This window comes from Chiloscyllium plagiosum, unplaced genomic scaffold (genome assembly GCF_037043375.1).
Source record: "Chiloscyllium plagiosum isolate Xiang-an unplaced genomic scaffold, Cpla_swu_hap1 HiC_scaffold_28, whole genome shotgun sequence".
Classification (NCBI taxonomy): domain Eukaryota; kingdom Metazoa; phylum Chordata; class Chondrichthyes; order Orectolobiformes; family Hemiscylliidae; genus Chiloscyllium; species Chiloscyllium plagiosum.
Genome location: NW_028270166.1, coordinates 50,005,558 through 50,030,118, shown reverse-complemented (window position 1 = coordinate 50,030,118; position 24,561 = coordinate 50,005,558). Strand labels below are relative to the sequence as shown.

Genomic DNA, 24,561 nt, shown 5'->3' with positions numbered 1-24,561 from the left:
CTGTCTTCACTTCATTTCAGTACAAAATGTATTAAGATAATATTATACAGAATGAGAGTGTGAAAGAGAAATGCAAGCATTCTGGGGATGTGATTAACGGCCAACTGGGCCAAGTGAAACATGTTGTTAATGAGGCAACATTTTCAGAATATTTATTGGAGAGGCTTCTTCCTGACCATCAATTTCTCAATAGCTTAAAAGTATGGAGCACATTTGACTATGACTTGATGGTTGTAATTCACTAAGTCAGAGCTGAAGACATGGAAAGTTATACAATGGTAGGACTTTCCTTCCTGAACCTAATTTTTCCCACATAGTTGCTGGTGTCAGTCCCTCACCCTGGCTTACAAAAGCAAAGGAAATTGTCAACTCTTAAATTGAGGGATTTACTGAAGCTCAAATCAGCCATAATTGCATTGAATGGTACTGCAGGCGTGATGGGCCATGTGGTTTACAACAGTTCATATTTCTTGTGTCCTTCTAAACGTGATCCATGCATTTGAGAAAGTTTCTCCGGTGCCCCAAACTGAGATCATCTCACATACTGAGTTGCACAGAAATCCAGGCAACACCCAGACTCAGTCACACACAAAGCTAGTCACAAGAGACCCATCTAACATAGACTGACACATGAATCCAGACAACACCACTGACTGAGCTACAATTCAAACCTAACAAAGACATGGATGCAGCCAACAGAAACTGTGTCACCAATGCCAGGTAAACTATAAGAGCAGTCAAAAACTAAGATATATATTCAAACACTGAGGGACACTACAGATCAGATAATTTACTAAACTAACAAAGGATCGAGACAAACAATACATTCAGTAATGGCATGAACCAAACCTTCTGCCAAACCTAGAGCTATGTGAATGACCAGACCTGCATCTACCCTGCACAGTGTCACAGATCAGCCGTGCAAGTAAAGTTAATTATTAACAAATGAAACATATAGACCAGGAAACCAAACCGTTTTCCAATATTGAGGCTTGAAAATTGTTACAACCTCTCAGTGAGAACTGCAAGAGTGGGGTAGGGGACTGAGAGACTGGAAGTCTCTTACAGTAATAGCACAGTTGCTTTAACTCAGTTGGAGGTCCACAACATTCAATGCTGCCTTACAACCCAGGATTCCAAAATTTCAGAAGTTGGGGTCTCAACCCCACTGTGGGAAGCCCTGTTAGAGACTGAACATTATAGAAGCACATGACTATATGGATTCACCAAGACTTTATAATAGCACAGGTCTGTAAAGTGAGGAAAGAGTTTTAGAGACCAGACAGCCCAAGGCATAACAAGGTGACCAATGTCACCAAATTTCTGGGCTTTAAAATCTTGAGTTATAAATGAATTCTTTCCACTGACTTAATGCACGTTTGGACAAACTACATTTCTAAATTTTAGGTGCTGCATTTTAAAAACGAACTTTACATTTTCTCCAGAAGAAAATATTACAACTTGGAAAGTAGCTGCCTGGTGTGTTAAATCTGTTTGGATCAGTAAACTGGACCTTACTTTGGCATGAATTTTTCTTTTGCAACTAAAGTAATTGTTCAAACAGATGAATAAAACTTTAAATGTTTTCCATTGTTTTTAATATAAACCTAAAAAAAGAAGTGAAAATTAAACTGTCACAATCTCAAGAACATAATGGCGCAATGTGAAAATTGGCAAAAATAGAACTGATTATGAACAATGTGAGCCGTTAATCTGTTCCTCAAATTGTGCTTGCTAAGGAATTATGATGGAGATCAGCCATTTTATGCGCATGTGTATCCACCTTGAATTTTTAGCATTTGCTTGTGCCACTCAGTGTAGCACTAAGTCATACAGGGCAGAAGATCTCTGATTTAATTCCAAAGTCCACATAGACCTCATTAATCTCAAGGTGGGTCAGTAACTGAAACACCATAATTGGCCTTGGTCCTCTGAGTCAGATGTTGGTTCTCTCTCCTTTTCATGACAACTATGCACATGGGAGACAGAGAGAGATGGGACACAAGAGTGTTTGCACAAGCAAATGTGAAGGACTGAAAGGGAAACAAGTGAGTGGTCAATGTGATCCAGAGAGAGTTCACAGCATTGAAACTGCATGAGTCAGCAGAAAGGAGGGAGCGAAAATGCTCAATAAAAAAAACAGAGCTTGTCATCTGCCCATGGATACTGCTGAAAGTGATTGTTTTTTGAAATAGCATCTAATTTCATTTGAAACTCACAACTCTTCTGACTCCTAATCGTTTTTTTTTAAACCCATGTTCACACATTAAGTGTTTTTGGTGGATGTGTAAATGGGGGCAAAAGGTCACTGCTACGGTTGGCAGTAAATACGCAGCACTGTAAAGGTGAAAGGCTGGTCAGTGGTGCACACTTCCACCAAGTCAGCAGCAAGCAACATACCGAAAGCCACAGGGAGGAAAGTTTGCTGGTACAGAGGAAGTGGATTAGGGTGGGGACTTGCAGATGGTTCCAACTTATCAAAGTACCACTGCACCCACTTCTCCTATCATCAATCATCAACACCTACACTGAGAAAAAGAAAATCTGTTATTTAACATTGTTTACTAAATGGCTGACAATTTCCAAGAGAACTGACAGAAGATAACTACAGTTTAAACTGATTTGGCTGTTTATCAGTAAGCAACTATCTTTATTACCGATTAAAATCTTTTTTTTTAGGTCAGGGAAGACTCATGCTGTTGAGGAATAGATTGTTTCCCTGCTTTCTGTGGCAACTCCACCTCAGAAAACCACTCCCACATAGGGCTGGGGCAGAGGCTTCACCCACTTTCGCTACTCTTAATTCATGACACAACTGCAGTTTGACTGATGCCAGTTACCAATGGGTAAACTACTCCATATTTACAGTATCAATACACACAGCCAGCGCTCATAGGATCAGCTCCTGACATACAACTGCAACGCAGAAGTACAGCTGTTGGGGTTCTCCAAGGATAAGAACATCCAGTAATAAGGGTCTATAGTTACTTGCACTCGTAGATCTGAGCATATATATTTTCAAGCTGCAGCTGGCTGAGATATTCAGGTCGTCTCAGCACAATGGAAAAACAACTATTTAAATGAACTTTTAATTTATGCCCATATGTTGTTCGAGCATGAAAATCCTATCATCAGGTTGTTAGGAGGTTCTCAGTTTGAACACCAGATTAGATGTTTAAGAGACATGGTTAGATGATACATTTATGCATGCTTTTATTTCCAGAAATGCTGCTGTTTAAATGCTTAAACTGCAATACTGCAAAAATATATTACATTGTTAAGCTTTGTACCATTGTTTTATTCAAATGAACTAAGTTAATTTTGTTTCTGATCCCAAGTGTATTTGAGCATTCGTATCAAGTGTTAAACTCCCCTGAGAGGATATCAAAATGAACCTCCATGTACACAACTTAATCTCAAAGAGTTTGGCTTGAAGTTACATTCTAGTATGCTGATATTCAGGGATCAAATATTTGCTGGGGTTTAAAAATGATTGGATGCTATTGCATTTGATCAACAGTGTGGTCATGTTTAAAGTTAAAACACCTTATGATTTTTCTTTCGGATTCATGACTAGTTGGTATTTGTCAACTTGCAACATATGCCTGTTAAGACAAGTAAGGTTAATACTTGGAATGGAACATTACACATAGGGTAAACATTCCGAACTTATCAACTTCACCACAGCTTCAGAACATCCCCTCTCCCCAGCTTGAGTACAAGCTGACTAATGCTCTTCTACACAACAGGAAGCATATCGGAATGATCACAGACCCACCCATTTTGACTACAGTGATAAATGCGGATAGATTTAACAGAGGGCTTTCATTTTTGCTTTGGATACAAGGTAATATGCAACACATAAAATCACACACGTTAGATAAAAAATAGTAGAGGCAGGATCAAGAAAGAAAGGAAGTAACATGAACCTCCATGTGAACAACAGTTTTAACATTGACAGGTCTGCCTGCAAGACGTTTTATTCCCAAATGGTGTGGACAATTTGGTAATAAACAGCTCTTAGCTGTTTTCAATTGTCACTTAGCACTAAACAAATCTCCTGTGAAAGAGAGGGGACCAGAACGCCAATTAATGAGATTTTATTGGATCACAGTGCATGGGTAACATCAGCATACTGCTGATCTTGGACATGACCAATCAACTGGATACATTAAACCACTTTAGTTTTAGGGTCTCTGTGGGAGGGGCTGCAACTCAACATCACCTTCTTAAGGTTCCAATAAATGCCAGGCTGATCACCAACACTCATATCTCAAGAATAAATAAAATCAAAACTGAACCAATTTTACCCTGTCTACACACATTTATAGTCAGGTGCTGGCATGACTGATGCCAGATAACAAGCAACTTGTGTGTGCATAACACCCACCTATGTCAGTGCAGTTCCTCAACACTCACCGGCAATTTTCCATACTGCGTAGACAAATACATATACCTAAATTAGTACGGAATCCCAAACCATAATAGTCTAGTCCTAATTCTAGGGATATATCCTCACTGCCACCAGATATGGAAGAGGGGTTGACATATTTGAGTCACCTGATATTCCTATTTTAGAATGCATATAAATATCCATTAAAGACATGATCAAACTTCACCATGGTGCTCCCACAGTCAATAAACCTTTTCAATATTCACTGTTGAGGCTCACCAATTGAAAAATGCTAGTTTGATAGAGATTCCCTTACTCCAGAAGAAACCAACACTTTGAAAACAGGAGAGACTGAAGGGATTAATTTTTTTTGAAAAACCTGTTTGAAAGGTTCTCATCGGCTTGGAAGCTCAATGATATTTTTGTAAATGTAAAGAGGGGTGCATCAAATCAATATGTTTTCTCACACTTAGCCAAAGTCTGGTATTTCTGGAAAAGTGCACACTAAGAAGCCTGTGTGATGATGCTAACATATTTTCCTATCACTTAAATATTCTTAACTACAATTAGACATTGCAGTAAATATGACTACTGCACAAACCCATTCCATAATTATATTCGGTGAGTTGGCTAACCAACGCATTATGGCATGCAGCGACAGGATGTGGTTTTGTGCCCAGTTTCCCACACAAACTCCTTAACTTAAACTGAGCTATAGAAAAGGGTGAATAAAGATGAAAAAGTGTGGAAAAATTAACGCTTTGAATGAGTCAGCCCCTACTATTTACTTGCACCTTCTAGTGGCTGGTAGAGAAACAAAAAAATAAATTCCACATAGTCTGACCAGACCCTGGCGTTGCTCTCTCAAAACGGGGAGAGAGTATTGGAAGTGGGGGCAACTGGTGAATCACCATGCCTTAGGCTAGGGGAGGAGGAGAGTCCTTCATGATAACCTGAGCTGGTAAAGGAACTGAACCTAGACTGTAGGCATTATTCACAAATCAACCATTCAGCCAATGAACTAACCAAAGTTGTCGAGGACTTGTGGAAGCAAGCTGCTTGCCTATTTTCCTTGGTCAAAGAATAGAAATAGGGTATTGTAAGAACTTTGAAATAGTAACTCATTCAGCAATTAAAGTCTTCAGTAAACTTTGGGATGGTATGTAATTACAAGGGCTGGACAGCAATTTTCAGAATAATTTTATATTTCTGAGTTTTAGAACAAACCAGCTAAAGAATTTTTCACAGTGTACAGGAAGTACCAGGTTGTGTCGGTAATTATGGGATGCAGTGAAAGATTAACAGTTTTTACAAAGTGATAAGAAACAGTAAACCTCAAACAGAACCGATAAGAACTCCACACCTCTCTTAACAGACAAGCTCCTGTTAGCAATACCAGACTCATTTATGATAATCACAATCCATAAATATATGATAATTTAAATACTAGGAAACTGCTTTTATCTACAGAGTGACAAACAAAAGTAACTCTCTCAACTTTAAGAATGCATTCACAGAATCAGCATTTGTTGTAGAGCGCTCTCTGGTACACTATCAATTCTAACTTTTATGTGGTGGCCATGGATACTATCTATTTCTCTGTTTGTTACTCTCGGGTCATCTTCTAAATTCATAAATCAGAACACAAACTCATCCTCTTTAAATTAATATCTCTCCAGCCACAATCTAACAAGAACAAATAAAATTTAAACTATTCATATCATAGAATAAATAAAAATCTGCGTGATTCAGATACAAAAATAGTCTTTACATAGCTCATGACTGAGGAAAAGCTTTCCATAGCAGCACTGTTTAACGTGTGGTGTCAAGGATAATATCATATGCTCCTGAACAGTAAAGTCAGAAAACTTTGGTTACAGTACATCAGAGAATAGACGTCTGGGCCTCTCCAAGTCTTGTGCATGAATGGATGCACAGCACTCTACACCAACTACAACTTTTTTAGTTTTATCACATTTGTTTTAACTTTTTTTCAAAGTAAACGTGCCACCTCTTCAACATCCAGCCCAACGACCTGAATCCCAAATCATAACATGAATTCCATCTTTATGACTGCAACAACTCACCAAGACTCCTCCAACAGTATGTTCCAACCTTTTATCACCTAGAATGAAAACAGCAGCAGATTCATGGGAACCCTACTGCATGCAAGTTTCCCCTACAAGCCACACACCATTTTGACTTAGAACTAAATCACTGTATCTTCAGTACCTCCGGGTCAAAATGCTGGAACTCCCTTCGTTACAGTACTGTGGATGCACCTATTCTCCATGGATGGCAGAAATTTAAGAAAGCAAGTCAACACCACTGGTCAAGGGCAGTTAAATATGGGCTGATGCCAAACAGGCTAGTGATGCCTACAGCCCATGAATAAAGTTTTTTCTTGTTCCTTCTTTAAAAACACTAAGATTGTGTTAACTCCTTTTCTATGGTTTATGAATTAGCTGAAAAGCTTTTTCCTTTTAACTTATGTCTTTTTTACAAGTTCCCTTCACGTAAAATAAGATCATGCTGTCATGGGTTCAATCCATTTCGTCTGCACAATAATTTTCAAGCTCTGAAAGGTTTGGGAAAAACAGATCTAAGACAATTTTAAAAGATCTCACATAAATCACAAAAAGTATTCAATTCTTTTTCTCAACAATATATTTTACAGGCTCTCAGCTCCTGAAGCCTCACTACAAGCAAGCCAGGATTACTGCGGCGAGTAACTCACCTGACTCCCCAAAGCCTGTCCACCATCTACAAGGAACAAGTCAGGAGTGTGATTGAATACTCTCCACTTGCCTGGAAGAGTGCAGCCTCAATAACACTCAAGAAGCTGGACACCGTCCAGCACAAAGCTGCCCGCTTATTGGGCACTGCATCCACTCCCTCCACCACCGATGCTCGGTAGCAGCAGTGTGCACTATCTACAAGATGCACTGCAGAAATTCATCAAAGATCCTCAGACGTCGGCTTCCAAACCCAAGACCACATCCATCTAGAAGGACAAGTGCAGCAGTTACATGGGAACACCACCATCTTCAAGTTCCCCTCCAAGTCACTTGCCATCCTGACGTGGAAATATATCACTGTTGCTGGGTCAAAAATCCTGGAAATCCCTCTCTAATGGCATTGTGGGTCAACCCATAGCAGGTGGATTACAGCAGTTCAAGAAGGCAGCACACTGCTACCTTCTCAAGGGCAACTAGGGATCGGCAATAAATGCTGATCAACCAGCGGTGCCCACATCCCGCAAACTAACTTCTAAAAAAAATCTTCACTTTAAAATTTTGGTATCAAATGATGAGGTTTCAAGCATTTTCTTTTGGCGATCTTCCGCACAATCACCCAGCATAATTTTCTAAGTCTCTGTGAGACCCACAGAGAATCTAACTCATTGACCTTCCTCTAACTTTGAATATTTTGAGGCTGCTAAAATGGTTTAAGACTTCTTTCCAGCTCTGATACTCTGAAGACTTCCACAAACTAAAAAAAACTTCTGCTGTAATGAAAAAGCTATAGAAATCTCTCTCTGACCCTCTTAATTTTGCCACCTTCCTTATTTCATTTAAGATTCTTCTTAAACCCTGCTTCTTTCATCAAGCTTTTGGTCATCTGGCCTTATATCACATTACGTGCCCTACCATCTCACTGTGCATTATAATGCTGCAATGAAGCACCTACGGATATTTTATTACACTAAAGGTGCTTACTTAAGTAGTATGATCTACGAGATGAACTGTAGCAACTCACCAAAGTTTTTTTTGACAGAACCTTCCAAACCCTCAACTCTACCACTTAGAATAACATGGGAAGCATATACATTCAAACACATTACTTGCAAGTTTCTGTCCAAAAATATATCACTCCAATTTAAAAATACATACAACATTCCTTCATTATCTCTAGTTTAAAATTCCAAAACTTCTTCTCTAACTGCACTGTGGCAGCACCAGCAGTTCAAAATGATGACTCATCATCACTTTCTCAAAGGTGATTAGGGATAGGCAATAAGTTGGTCTTAACAAATGAATCCACTTGGTGCCTCAAAGTTCATGTGAGGTGTGCAAGACCAGGATATATATCATGTCCAAGCTTTTACTAGCTATATTATGAAACAAGAAAAACTGATGGTTCAGTGCAACAACATAGTGAGCGATTCTAAGTCAGAGTAGGTCCTCCTTATCAGGGATTGAGTGGAAGTGAGAATGAGTCAACCAGGATTGAGTTTACACATTTTACCTGCTCATGGTATGAGTAAAGACAAAGGAAGAAGCCATGCCTACCCTGCCCAGGAACTTAAGGGGCAAGGTAAGTAGAGAGCTTGCAACATCTGCCAAATAAATAACAGAATGTATTATTTCTGCTGGAAATCATTCAGCAACAAAACAGAATTCTGACTCCCCAAGCCAGCCGCAAACAGCATCCTCACATAGTAGTTCTCTCATGGTCATTCCTCACTCAAACGTTATCTAGAGATCACTAAGGAACACAAAGTTCTTTACCCTCTCTTTCTTAAAAGCAAATATGCTGTATAGTTAATATTTCTGCAATCTTCTAATCCTCTTCAGGTGATATGAAGGGTTTCCTGAAGAAGGGCTCATGCCCAAAACGTCGATTCTCCTGCTCCTTGGATGCTACCTGGCCTGCTGCGCTTTTCCAGCAACACATTTTCAGCGTTTCCTGTATCAATGAGTCCACCTCTAACTTCTACATTATCCAACATCTCAACTTATCCAATCCAGCCTCCTTGATATTCACCTCTCTCTCATTATTCATTCATGGAATGCAGGCATCACTGGTTAAACCAGCATTTTTATCTATCTCTAATTGCTCAGACGAGAGTTAAGAGTGAACCACATTGCTGTGGATCTGGAATCACATGTAAGGCCAGACCAGGTAAGGTTATTAGTGAACCAGATGAGCTTTTCCAACAATTGACAATAGTTTAATGGTCATCATTAGATTTTTTTTAAATTGAATTCAAATTTCACCATTTGCCATGACAGGATTTGAACCCAGCTCCCCAGAACATTAGCTGGGACTCTGGATTAAGCAATAATTGGAGCCTAGCAATAATTCCACTAAGCCATAGCAGTCATGACTTCAGCCACCTATGTAGAAATCAGCTGGATTCCATTACAACTTCCTTCACATCCTTTCTCTTCTTTTATGACCCTGCTTAAAACCCAAGTTTTTACTCAAGCTTCAAATGTTTGATTCACTGGGGGACATTGCTAGCTGACCAGAGTTTATAATCTGTGCCCAGTTGCCCTTGATAAATTGGTGATGAGCTGCCTTCTTGAATCATTGCACCCAAGGGTGTCAGGGACACCCCTAATTGTCTCTTTTGACTTGGTGTAATACTTAACCTCATAAAACTGAGAAGCGCTTCCAGATATTAAAAATGTTGTATGAATGCAAGTTGTCATTTGATCTTACCTGTTTACCTCCAAGACAGTGGCTTTGGGTTACCACGTCAATATCCGTCCCCCCTTCAATATAATTTAACAGAGGTCAGACTTATGCAGCACTGAGACTGCTGCATGCTTTTGACTAGTAAACTCTATAACGCGTCAGTTTCTCTAAATCAGCTATGCAGTTCTTTTGTCCTTTCACTCAATCAGTGATTCTCTATGTGTGGTCCATCTAGGTACTCTCACCTCAACGACTCACATGACATCATGTAACCAGACTGGCTCCTGGTACATACCCAAATTGTCATAAGCGCAAGAAACAACATAGTTTTAAAAGAAGTATTTATGTTATTATTATAACACACAACTGCAGCATTGGATTTTCAACACTTGAGGCTTAAAACAAAGAGGAACCACAAGCTCAAAATGGTGCATGCCAAAACTGAAGCCTTCCAGACAGGCACCAGACATCAATTGGTGTTTTATCAAAAGCAGCATCATTCTTCCTATTAAATCTGATGGCAAGTGAAAGTATGTTTTGTTGGGCTGCAGGGCGTTTTTCTCTACATAAGCAGTCCTGGAGGAAAAGACTTGCGAGCCATTACTCTAAATGCCGACATAAGTGTAGCTGTAACATAATTACACATGGTCAGAGAGCTGGATCCAACTTCAGCTCAAATCAAGAGGTGATTGTGGTTTGTTACAAGGGCCTGAACATCTGGACAATCTCAAGACCAATAACTAGTTTCTCTTGCTTGTTGAAGTTTATCAAATTTCTAAACAACTCCCCTGATTTTTACACAGCTCTTCCTCAGCCAGTGTATGGCATCCTGATTATCTTCACTGTCGCTGGTATATTTGGCTGTGCACATAGTATTTCTTATAGCACTGGGATGTAAAATGATCACAGAATATTTCAATGGTTACTCTGGCAATGTTCAAATGGGAATTTTAAGGTTTTCATCTCAAAAGCCATATTATCATAATCTGAATGAGTCATAAATTAGAAACAAGACTGCAATACCCAATCAGTTAAAATGAGCAGGTTAAACATTATCAGGATTGAAACCTTAAAGATCATTTTAATGCATGGCCAAAACTACAGAAATTTCTATGTCTCAGTTGCCACAGGAAATACCATTTGCATGGGCAGTAAAAGTAATTACAAGCAACCATGTGATAGATAAATCTGCAAAAACATCAAATGAGGCGTAGAAGCCAATTCCACTTTTACACAGCCATCCAAAACAACAGTGACAGCCTCAGTGGGTAACAGTCCTGTAGCATTTCTATCAATATGCCTGTCACATTACAATTAGAGGTCACAAAAACATAAATTTTATTTTTGACTTCAATATTACAATAACATTCCACACCACCAATACTTGCTGAAAAAGTAACTTTGAGAATTCCTTTTGAAGCACAGGTTTTACTGTGCCATTATTAATGTGAAGCGGCCATCCAGCCTGCCTCACTTTAAAAGGCATGAGCAACTTGAATTCTTCCCAGTGAGCTCTGGATGATCTTGAGGGCAGAATAATTGAATGGACTGGGTGCTCAAAATTGCACAGGCAGTTAAAAGCTATGTTGTATTCTGCTCGGGCAATCTGGGCAGCTTTAGTCAGCAAAGCCCTGATCACACATGGATCTATAAATCCTTGTTATGCTAAAACAAACCCTCAGGTAGGTGGCTTCTGTCATTTGATGTGCTACAGGTACAATGTGCTCATTCCATTATCAGTAAACAGAAACTCCCTGCAGATGCTCCCTCACTCCACATCCACAAGGAGAAAACATCAAAGAGAAAGTCCAAAATGAAGCATATTGATGAACAGTCATACTGGACTCAAAATGTTAACTTTGTTTCTCCCTCCACAGATGCTTCCAAATCTGCTGAGATTCTCCAGTGCCCCTTGTGCTTGTTTCGGTCAATGAGTTTCCACTAGTAGGAGTTTTACAATAACCTGACTGTTTCATGGTTTTTATTGATTATGTTTATTTTTCATAAAAAGATAAACTGAAATTGCCATGGTGAAACCTGAACATATATTCTCTGTTTTACTGAGGTTGACTACAACCCATACAAACCCTTCACTATAAGAGATTACTAGCCTCCTTTCTATTTAATTCAGCAACATGCACACATATAGTGGTCCAAGGCCAACTCCAGCAGGCCAAAGGCCTTCAAAAGAATAAAAAAAAGACATTTATTACAATTCTAATGTCACAAAACCAGATGCAGACCAAAAGTTAACAAAAGTAACGGATAAGAACACACCCATTACAAGTGCAGCTTAATGTGAGCAGATCTACGCTCTGGTCTGGACCGCAGAAAGCGCATCCTCATGTCTAAGCAGAACTGTTAAATTAAGGGTGTCATTCAGGCAGCATCCGCAACCACACAGCATCACTCAGCCCTCAGTACGAAATAAGTGGGGACTTGATAAGATCACCCCACTGTTTACTAAAGGGTCAAAATAAATAAAATGCACACAGGATCTTACTATGAATTGCTAACCAATTAAAATATACTTCTACAACAGGTCATTTGTACTCTTAGAACAATCCTTTCTGAATATATCTGTTCCAAGGATTGAAGGCTCTTTCCTTCAATACAGAAAATAGTTTTAATGTACAAATTACTGTGAAAAAATGTGTTTCTTTTAAGAAATGACTTTCTGCTTGTAATTAAATTAAATTATAATTTGGCTCCCAGTATTACTTAGAGGCATGAACTGCACATGAGAAATGCCCTAAATATTTTCCAACAAAATGGATCATGTTAAACAATGGCTGCCCACCAACTCTAGTAATCCACCTGAGAACCCTCCCATAGTTTTGCACTCCACACCAAGCATCATTCTATGCCTCAACCTTCACAACCACCACGTCCTTCAACCTGTGACAAGGCACTTCATCCTGTGACATTCCCCCATCTAACCATAAAATCCCTCCAGGTCATTTGGCCCAAGAAGTCCATACCAACCCTCCGAAGAATAACCTACCCAGACCCATTCCCCTACCCAATCACTCTATATTTACCCCAACTAATGCACCTAACCTTCACATCCCTGAACAGAATGGGCAATTTAGCATGGCCAATTCACCTAATCTGCACATCTTTTGATAGTGGGTGGAAACCAGAGCACCCGGAGGAAACACTCAGACATGGGGGAGAGTGTGCAACTCCACTCAGACAGTTGCCCAAAGCTGGAATCGAACGCGGATCCCTGGCACTGAGGCAGCAGTGCTAACCACTGAGTCAGCATACAGAATACTTAGCAAATTTCTGTATGATTATAAATCAAAGGGGAAAATTTAGGAAGAATGGTAATCAAGTCATTGACTAATCATTGTAATCAATTTTTATCAGTTTGTCTCTGAGTAACCCAGATATTATGCTAAAAAAAAAACTACACAATTTTCTCTGGGATTCAAAGTCACATGCCCTTTGAAGCAGACTGCACGTAGCTAATCTTGTCTGTCAAACTATTCAAAGAAATTGCAAAATATCGACTTCAGAAAGCCAGCTTACTGCCACCTTCTTTAGTTCAATTTGCTCCTTTTCTGAGAGCAACCTCAAAGTGAAAGACAAGAAATTTAGGCTTTATAATTCATACATACAGGTTTTCAGTCCTGTGCTGTGACTGAAGAACAAAGTCAGCTGCTGCCTGAACAACTGGAGTAGACATTTCAAATTGAACAAATCAAGTAATTAATTTAACAGAACTCAAAACTTGCGTAATGACACATAAGTTACATTTATTTGATGAATATAGTTGCACTCTCAAACTGTTGGCTTGTCACTGCATCAACTTTTTATTTTCACACAGGAGTGAATTTTAAAACATTTCTTTACTTATTTTATGCTGAATTGTACCTCCCCATTTCAGATTTACTCTATGTTTAAAAATGTATGTCAGAAGAACCTGCAATAAAAGCATAATACAGTGGATGCTGGAAACCTGACACAAACATGGAGTATGCCAAAGAAACTCAGCAGGCCTGGCAGCATCTGTGAGAGAGAGAAACAGGGCTGGCATTTTGAATCCTTTAGCAAGCAAGAGCAGGGTGAAGAGGTTGATGGGACTTAATATCCTGCAGACATTTGTAATTTTTCACAAGATGTGAATTAACATTTACTGCCTATTCTAATTGAGCTCAAAAGGTGACAGTAAGCTGGCTTCCTGAACCACCACAATCAATTTGGAGTTAGTGCACACAGCCCCTTGGAAGGGAGCTCTAATATTTTGACCCAGCAACAGTGAAGGAACGGCAAAATATTTCCAAGTCAGGATAAGCGTGTGGCTTGGAGAGGAGCATGCAGGTGGTGGTGTTACCATGGAGGCTGCCTTTGTCTTTAATGGTGCTGGAAAAACACAGCAGGCCAGGCAGCATCCGAGGAGCAGGAAAATGGACATTTCGAGCAAAAGCCCTCCATCTTCCTGACGAAGGGCTTTTGTTCAAAATGTCGATTTTCCTGCTCCTCGAATGCTGCCTGACCTGCTGTGCTTTGCCAGCACCACTAATCTTGACTCTGATGGAGTAGGGCTGCCAACTCTGATGGAAGTTTCATCATGTGACACTCTGACCACATGATTTTCATAAATGTTATTAAAAAATTGGTGCCCTGGAATTGACTATTCTCCCGGCTTTGCACCAGCAGCTACTTTATGTGAAGTTTTTGAGAACAAGTCAAACAACACCAGACGAAGAGGTGAGAAACGTGGAAACTCTGTCTCCTAAACCACCAGCTTACATCTGCTCCCATCCATTCTTTACCTTCCAATAACTTGAGCATTATCCATTGTAAGCCAAGACGCCATATCCTCAATTCCTCACTAATTCCCACCTCTACAGTTTTGTCTTTTGTGAGATGGAAATCATTTTACCTAATATCAGGGGTCATAATAACTTGCCTTTCACCCCCTGATCAAAAGTTCCCCTTGAGATTTTCTCAAGAGCTAATTTTTGATTTTCAGGGCTACCTTTTAGTTTCCACGGACTATCTTTTCATTGTGTCTAACTCCTTTTTTAGGTGCTGCATTCACAAAGTAACATATCTCATATACGTGTGCTGATTCTGTCAGCAGATTTAGAAGAACTTTCCACAGGTTTTAATGCATTTTCTCTCTCTGGAAAGATCATTAAAACTCAGGGAAATAAATATTGATGTTTTGAAACCAATTCACATGATAGAAGAGGTGGTGTTGGAGTTCTTAGAAAACATAAAGGTGGATAAATCTCTGGGACGTGACCAAGGGTATCCCAGGGCATTTTCGGAAGTTACGGAGGAAATTACAGGGCCCCTAGAAGAAACATTTGTATCATCAATAACCACGGATGAGGTGCCAGAGAACTGGAGGATGGCTAATGTGCCTTTATTTAAGAAAGGTTGTAAGGAGATGGGAACTATAGACATGTGAGTCTGACATCAGTGGTGGGCGAGCTGTTGTAGGTGATTCTAAAAGATAGGATTTACATGTATTTGGAGAGGCAAGGCATGGTTAGGGATTGTCTACATGGTTTTGTGCAAGGGAAATAATGTCTCACAAATTTGCTTGAACTTCTTGAGGAAGTAAGATTGATGAGGGCAGAGCAGTAGACATTGTTTACTTGGACTCTAGTAGAGCCTTTGATAAAGTTCTGCATGGTGGTCTAATTAGTAAAACTGAATCACATGGGATTTAGAGTGAGCTTTCCAATTGGATACAAAATTGGCATTAAGATAGGAGATAGAAAATAGTGGTGGAGGCCTGTGACCAGCAGTGTTTCACAGTGATCGGTACTGGGTCGACTTTTGTTTGTCATTTATATAAATGATTTGGATAAGAATATAGAAAGCACAGTTAGTAAGTTTGTGGATGACACCAAAATGTGGACAATGAAGAAGATTACCTAAGATTACAAAGAGATCTTGATCAATTGGGTCAGTGGACTGAGAAGTGGCAGATGGAGTTTAATTTGAATAAATATAAGGTATTGCATTTTGGTAAAACAAACAAGGGCAGGACTTATACAATTAATGGTAGGGCTGTAGGTAGTGTTGTAGAACAGAGCTCTAGGGGGTTCAGTACATATTTCTTTGAAATTTGCACCACAGGTAGACAGGATGATTAAGAAGACATTCATTGCCCAGACCTTCTGGGTATAGAAGTTGGGACAACATGTTGTGGTTGTACAGGACACTGGTTAGGCCTCTTCTGAAGTACTGTGTGCAGTTCCAGTCACCATGTTATAGTAAGGATATTATTAAACTGTAGAGGATTCAAACATTTACTAGAATGTTGCTGGGAATGGTGGTTTGAGTTATACAAAGAGGCTGGATAGGCTGGGACTTTTTTCACTGGAGCATAGGTGCTTGACAGGTGATCTTATTGAAGTTTATAAAATCATTAGGGACATAAATAAAGTGAATGGCAAAGATGTTTTCCCTAAGAAGGGGGAGTTCAAACCTGGAGGGCATATTTTTTAAGGTGAGGAGAAAGATTTAAAAAGGACATGAGGGGCAATATTTTTAACACAGTGGTTCATGCATGGATTGAACTGCCAGAGGAAGTGGTAGATTCAGGTACAATTACAACATTTAAAAGATGTTTGGATAAGTACATGAATAAAAAAGGCTTAGAGGGAAATGGGCCAAATGCAGGCCGGGTAGGACTAGTTTATTTTGGGAACTTGGTCCGTGTTGACTAGTTAGACCGAAGGATCTGCTTCCATGCTCAATGATTCTATAAATCTTAAACTCTCTCTAAAACCACTGCACCCATCCCAATTTGTGTTTCTCAGCATAAAATAATAACATACGGATTACACTGCTTTGAGAAAACAGCTTACTACCAATTTAAGGGCTATTAGAGATGGACAAGAAGTTGCCAGCAATGCTCACAAGCCAACAAAGAGAGACGAGAAGTACGTTCTATTACCAACACCAGCGCACCCCACTTCCATTGATTCAATAAATTTAAAAAATACATGATACTCCAAATGATATTTCTACAATCGTTATTTTGAAGGTCTTCAATTCCCCCTTAAATATGTGCGGCAGCAATGAACTATGCTTGCAAATGTCAGTTTAAAATTTTTTTTTGTGACAACACAGATTGAGAGATCTGCTCACCATCTATAAAAACTTGTCAGACTGAAAAGTTCTTTAAGATTTCTAGAACAAAACATTGATAAAGAATAAAAAGAAAACATAACATTGATTCAAATAGGAAAGTACTGAGAAGCAATTACGCAAAGTATTTGTGGCCGTTTTGTATTTTTCTTTGGAAAGCATGCTCTCGTTCACACACAAATATTAAGGTTTCCTCTTTCACATCCCTTTTCCAATTTCGTTTTAGCAATGCCATTCTATGCCCATTTCCGTTCTCATCCCCAAACAAGATTTGAAAAAGGAACACAATTTCTATCAATAGCTGCATTTAAGAACATTGCAAAAGACCAAGTATATTAAAGAAAAATGATGAGAACTTAACAGATATTTAAGCTTACTGTGTCTTAATGTACAGTACTACTTGGAAATGAGTACAAATCAAGATGAGACTTTTCTATCGCAGCCATACTTGTTGTTGACCCACTGAAAGTCAGCTCAGAAAAAAACCCAAGCCACCCTTAACTAGCTCTTAACAGCTGTCTCAAAGTATTGATTTTAATTATTAAAATTCCCGAGATCTTGGAAAAGTCTCAAAAGATTGGAAAAAACAGATGTAACTCCTCTATTCAAGAAAGGAGACAGAACATAGGGAACTCCAGACCAGCTGCTTAATGACTGTTTCTGAATAAATTTATTATTAAATTATTATTTTTATTATTATTAATTATTATTATTTTAAAAATCTTAATGTAACCAGGAATCATTAACATGATTTTGTGAAAAGTTAATTGTGTTTAACTAATTTATTAGAAATCCTTTGAGGAAGTAACAAAAATGGTGGACAGAGGAGAACCTATAGATGTTGTATAAAAATTAGATAAAGGAGAAACTCAGTAGATAAGCCAGTATCTGTGGAGAAAGAAATACAGTTAACATTTTGAGTCCAATGGAGCTATGTTGGACTCAAAATATTAATTATTGAGGGATCTAGATAGTTTGAATAAACGGGCAAACAATCGAAAACTGGAATAAAATGAGGGAAAATACAAACTTGCCCACTTTGGCAGGAAGAACAGAAAAGCAATGTGCTAGTTAAACGGCAAGAAATTGCATAACATTGAGATACAGGGGAATCTGGGTCCTGATACAATAATCACAAAATGTTAGCAGTGAGGCACAACAAGTGATTAGGAAGTCAACTAAAATGTTGTAATTTGTTGCAAAAGAACATAAAAGTTTCTATAAAATTATTTAACACAAATAATTAACAGGGTGGGCATTTGACTACCTCCACAAAGCAGATTTCCAGACAGGAAAGAAATTACTGTCTTAAATAATTTTTGCTAAGTACAAATCTCCAACTCTCAGAGTTGATAATTCCAGTGGCAAGTCCTAAGTAACATGTCAATTTGGACCTTTGTGAAGGAGACACACATTAGTATTTCAGAAAGTTCCTGACTCCAGAACCCACATCCATTAAGGAGGTCCCTGGCCAACATATTTTCCTTTGCAAGAGGGTAGGTGCAAGATGGGGTCTGTTTCATCACTTCCAATGCAATGCCCAGGCAACAATGGAAACAAGTGAATTGCAATTCTGCCAGGCTGAAATATCTATCTCTATTTACTTGAACTTCAGTCCAGCTGTCAAGATCAATATCAAGCTCTCAACTCTCTCAGCTCCTTCGACCCTACACTTCATCTAATACCCTTCAAATCTCTCATGCCCCATCAGTATCCCCCATTACCCTCTTCATGCACCCCCATAACCTATCCCTCTTTGTCCATTCATCCTCCATACCCATCTCAGAACCAATTATGTAAAAACCATTGAGCCATTGGCAAGTATAGCAAGTCTTTGAAATTATCCTGAAACATTGTGCAAATACTTTGGAAAGAGCCTTTTTAAATCAAAATGGCTCAATTTAGAATCTCGTGATCACGTCAATCAAATATCATAGTATCAATGTCAGAAGGTTTCATCCATTTCAGATGCTATACATGTAAAAGCGGCATTGAAAAAACTTTGTCAAAGAATGCAATGAACCAACTTCTTGAACGGGTCCCATAATTATTTCACTCTCTAACCCATAGTTAAAGCTCATAGGGGCACACTGATAAAATATCTCAATTTGAATTAGACAATTTTTTTTTCATTTTCAGAGAGCTCTGCATCTTCTGTGATCTAATTCTGATTATTGGTGCAGAAAGCACTTTTGTATTGGAGATTTGGGTGCCCAAATTAATCAATCAAATACTGGATACCGTTGCCCCTCATTGACTCTTTCCCAAAAGAACCTCAAAATGAGTTTTAGAAGTTCTTTCTATATACTTCTGTCCCTGTAAAGTGACTTTATTCCTGCTTTTTTTCTTTTCTCATTGCACTTCAATTGTGGAGTTCATTCATGCTTCACTTATCCTGCTGGATAATTTATTCAAGATTACCTGGTACACGTGAGCTCCAATCTTACTTAAACATACTTCATAGATTGATACTAAACGGGACCAGGTACTCAGACTATCGTGTCCGTTTGCTCTTTGAAACGGGTATCCAGTTAGCGCCATTCCCTTCTGCTTTCTGCATCATCACACAACTGTTTCCCTTCAAGCATTTAGTATCTTTCGAAAGTGAGAATGAACCTGTTTCCATCACCCTTTCTAGCAGTGAAATGTAAACCATAGCAATTTGCCACATAAAAAAGATTATAATGGTGTCTCTGCTTCCTTTTAATGGCTAGCCTAGAAATCAATTACTTAATTTTTCTCGTCTCTCCATGGATCCAAAACCTAATGTTGTTTTGTTGTATCAAGTGTTCAAGTATCAACAAGAAGATACTTTTAACAGTATTTTCTTTCTTTTCCGGCTAAGAGTCCACTTTCCAAATCAAAAGACAAAGCAGACACTCCAGAAGTCAGATGAAAACATACACCTAACCAGTTTGCCTCCCTCAGAATTAGTGCAATCTGTTAACTCGGCACCTTGTGAAACTGGCTGCAAGAAGCAGAAGCATAATCAAGCATAACTGAACAGAAAGGAATTACTGTTTTTTTGAATTTCTGCTTTTTATTGATTTATGGCATTCTCTTGTCCTATCTATGATGCTTGGCAATTTTTATTAGGTCAGAATGTTGCTATTTGTCATTTTAAAAGGGTGCCTGCTGGCGGGCTTATTTATGGAACAATGTCCAGGCACGCTCAGTACCAAATGTCAAAGCAAAGTTTCAAAATATTTAATTGACCAACTATCATCCCATTGGTGTAGGTGAACAGATTTTGGGCAAACCACTTCATAAAGTACTCCACAATGGGAGTGGGCAGGGGGTACCACAACATTACAAAGAGAGAAAGAGTGGAATGGGAATGAAAGCAATGGCGCGGTTGTTGTACGCAAAGAATGGTAGTGGCATAGGGAAGATTTGATGGTTTGGGATAGGGATTTCAATAAGTACTATTGGAATAAAGACATTAACTTCTCTGCACATGTTTTGTGGTTGCATGCCAGTACTTATTTCTAAAAAAGCACACTGAACAGCCAAACAAGCATAGCACATGATGAAAAAAAAACTAGCTAATGTCTATGCTGGGGGATTACAGTAATCAAATGTATACTTACCAATGAGCCAATTCAACTTACCACTAGGGGGTGCTTTAGGTCGTGGGGGTACACTTTTCTTTGGGGGCAGTGCTGGTGTATCCTGTTTACTTTGAAAAGGGTCATCAGTGAATCCATGCCCTCCAAACTGTCCCGAGCCAGAAGTAGCAAAAGGATCTGGATTTGAGGGCTGTAGATACAGTGCAGAGAACACATGGTCAATCCTTCTGTACCTTCCAGGGTCTGAGTTATTTCTCAAAATTCAAGCACAATACTGAATTCACACCCTCCCCACAGCAAAATGGGGCAAGAGTGATAAGTGGAATTCAGCTTGTGAAGCAACAGTAATACTGCTCCACAAGTAGTTGGAAGAAAGCAAAGTTTTATAAACAGCAACGTACCACTGCACTATAGCTGGGAGCAGGGCTGGGATATGAAGGGAATACAAGGGGAGGTGGTGAGAGGAGAAAGGTTTTTTTGGGGGTGGGGTGGGGAAGAGAGAAGTAGGGGAGATTGTTCCTTTTTGCCACTGGACTAAATGATTTCTTATTCTCGAGGGCTTCAACTTAATTCATCATGTTCTCTCTCTATTTCGCTGCACTCTTATCCTCATGCTATTACCTCCCTCCAGTTAAATATCCCAAACAATACGAATGATCAAGCCTTGACTTTGTTACCTCGTGTTCATGCTAATCATATCATATCAATCACAGACAACAGATAATCTGATCAGTTTCTTGTACCACTCTTGGTCAAATGCTCTGCCCTCACCCACCAGACCTAACTCTAAATCCATCCCCAGGAAAAAGCAATCCCCAAATTACTTACAACTTCTGGCTTTTGGCCTTCTGTTCACCTTAATATTTCTGTCCCTATCATCCCTGGTACAGCTGTCATCTCCACTCCCCTAAGTTCAAGGGACACAGATTTGAAAGGAAATGATGGACAAATAGTCCAGATCTGACTGGACCTTTTAAAACTCTGCTTTCGTCTCCTAAAATAGCCTATTGTTCCAGGAACACTTGGAAAGCAAAACCAAAGCTTTTTTTTTTCTTTATTGTAAATATTTTTTCTTAAATAACTCTCTCTGCTGCTCTCCTACCTTCACCTCAAAACTTGTGGACTACTTGATAAATCCAATTAACTTTTACCATGTCTGCCCATCTCCTCGACAACCTGGCCATCTTCCTTTAATGTTTACCCATCCTATGAGGTATACAGGGGCCTGAAAACCAAAAAAGGTGGGGCCTAGAAGGGGAACTGGGGTTGGGGCAGAGGTTAAAGGTTCAATCTATTATACTTTTGCTTTACTGTTCAAAATGCAAGTATATCCTTCCTTAAATATGACAGCAAATCTGCACACTGTATCCCATATATAAATCACCAAAACCCTGAACAACTAGATTAGATTAGATTACTTACAGTGTGGAAACAGGCCCTTCGGCCCAACAAGTCCACACCGACCCGCCGAAGCGCAACCCACCCATACCCCTACATTTACCCCTTTAACCTAACACTACGGGCAATTTAGCATTGCCAATTCACCTGACCCGCACATCTTTGGACTGTGGGAGGAAACAGGAGCACCTGGAGGAAACCCACGCAGACACGGGGAGAACATGCAAACTCCACACAGTCAGTCGCCTAAGTCGGGAATTGAACCCGGGTCTCCGGCGCTGTGAGGCAGCAGTGCTAACCACTGTGCCACCGTGCCGCCCACAACTATAATAAGACTTCACTCTTGCACTGCAACTTTGTTGCAATGTGGATCAGCATGTTGTTTGTCTTATTGTTTTGTGCCTCTATGCTGTCTGTGTAACTTGCATGAGTGCTGTATACATAAGTTCCTTGAAACACCAGCATTAATGACTCTTAAGAAATATCCTGCTTGTTTAGTCTTCCAAGCAAAGTACTAAACCTCTCACTTCTTCACGTTGTACTTCATCTGTCAACTTATTGCCTACTCTATTGAGGAGTTTCATCAAGTGCCAATGGCAGAAAAGCTGAGACCTTTCAGAGACCAGAATAAAACTACAGTGACAGACTTCAATTCCTAATTCTCACATGTACCTTTTCAAAAAATCAATTTGTATCTATAAAACCGATTTTATACCCTAAGTGAGCAGTATGCACCAACTTTACTCCATATTCACAGAAGCCAGACTAATGTAAACTATTGACTCTAATAAATAAGGGATTTCATTAGGCACTTCACTCACAATCTACTCACTTCCAGAACAAATCATTACACTTGTGATACAGTGATCCACTCATGATATTTATCACGGTAATAAATAATCTTATAAAGTTTCAGATCACATTGTCTATTGTATATAAAGACATAACTGAGGTTACTGTTGGAACAGATTCACAATGCAAACGTTTCTGAAGGTCAAAATTCTGTGATTCAATAAAATCACCCAATGAAGTCCAGTCAATGCTGAAGCTGCTTTGATACTGGGTTCTGTTGCTAATCTTGTAGTTTAGGTCTTGCAAAGCTTGTAGTTACACTGAAATCAACTAGATTTTCCCAAATAATGGCCAGAAACCCTCATCTTGTGCTGGGTCATTTTGAAACTTGTAAATATTTTGCAATGGCGCTAATTCCGTTTGTGTGACATTGTGATTCAGGGGAGGAGTAAGAAAAAGGTGGCAATAGGCTAAGGGATACTATTGCAGAAGTGTTTCTCAACAGAGGAAAAAAAAGCACAAGGCTCCTCTCAACTGGCACCAATTCCCTTAATATCAACCATTATCTTTCTCATACTTTCATTGTCTTACTTCTCTTAACTTGGTTTTGGTGGTCAGTCTTTAGAGCTACACTGCAGTTCCCTTGCTCTAACTATAGGTCTTCAGAACCCAAATCACACATACGTAGACCAGACTGAATCCCTCTGCTAATAAATAATTGCATCCTGTGGTACAAGTCTCACACCTCCAGGGAGAAACAACAAATCTTCTGAAGCACCTATTTTATCCAAATTCAAACACAGACATACCTTGTGTGCAAACACACACCTGTAACACAAGACATCCATAACAATAGGAAACACATTCTAAACTTAAAATCCTGATAACTGTAAATTAAACAGAAACCGAGTCCTTTGATAAATATCAGGTTTATGATTCAATATGACGCCAAGCTGAATATAAAAAGCAGAGAGATGATTTTTTAAAAATTGAAAGGATATTGCGAGGCTGGTCTGTTTAGGGTGTGAAAAGGAGTTAGTGTGGAGGCACAGGGCACAACTGAGGATCTAAGTAAGTATTGTGCATTTCCAAACAGTATGTTGCAAATGTCACAATCAAGAGATAGTGGCGATACTGAACAGGGTAAAATAAGCAATGAGGTGATATGTGAAGAGATCATAGTATTTAAAGTCAAAAAGTCATCCAGTCTGAATCAGACCCATACTCGTTTCTGAGGAAAGATTCTTGGGACATGAGCATCACTGGCAAGGCCCAGAGTTACTTCCTATCTCGAAATGGTGGTGGTGAGCTGCCTTCTTGAATTGCTGCAATTCTAGTGGTCAGCTACACTCTCAGTGACTTTTTTTTTCCCTCTGGTAGTTTAATGTGGCACAGTGGTTAGCACTGCTGCGTTGCAGCAGAGACCCGGGTTCGATTCCAGCCTTGGGTGACTGTCTACGTGGAGTTTCATCATTCTCCCCGTGTCTGTGTCGGTTTTCTTCAGGTGCTCTAATTTCTTTCCACAGTCCAGGTTTGTGCAGGTTGGGTGGACTGCTACGGTTCAAGAATGCAGCTTATCACCACCTTCTCCAGGGCAGTTAAGAGTGATTACCAAATGCTGGTCTAACCAGCGATGCCCACATCCTGTGAAATAATGAAAAGAAAAACAAATCATAGGTTGCCAATGGGTCAAGAAGGATAAGGAGGAATAAGTTACCTTAATCAGACTTAGGAAGCCTAATCGGTCAAATTCAAATGTGGAATTTGGGACAAAAGAAGAGTACGGGTGAAACAAACTGCAAGGCAATGTTGATTCAACTATAGGCAGGCATCAATGCAACAAACATTCAACACACCTCAAGAGTA

The 24,561-nt window shown here is 39.3% G+C and overlaps 1 protein-coding gene across 14 annotated transcripts in view; it reads right to left on the bottom strand.

The window, feature by feature from the left end:
- Window positions 1–24,561, bottom strand: part of eps15l1a (epidermal growth factor receptor pathway substrate 15-like 1a) — a 395,032-nt gene that overhangs the window by 73,154 nt on the left and 297,317 nt on the right. For 12 of the 14 annotated variants that reach the window (XR_015751883.1, XM_043720767.2, XM_043720771.2 and 9 more), the window contains one exon: window positions 20,548–20,695. The exons of the other annotated variants lie outside the window; for them this stretch is intronic. Coding sequence is in view for 11 of the 12 variants with exons in the window: in XM_043720767.2 (XP_043576702.2) it covers window positions 20,548–20,695 (148 nt within the window). In the remaining variant the exon portion in view is untranslated. The remainder of the gene's footprint in view (window positions 1–20,547; window positions 20,696–24,561) is intronic. 14 annotated transcript variants of the gene reach the window in all.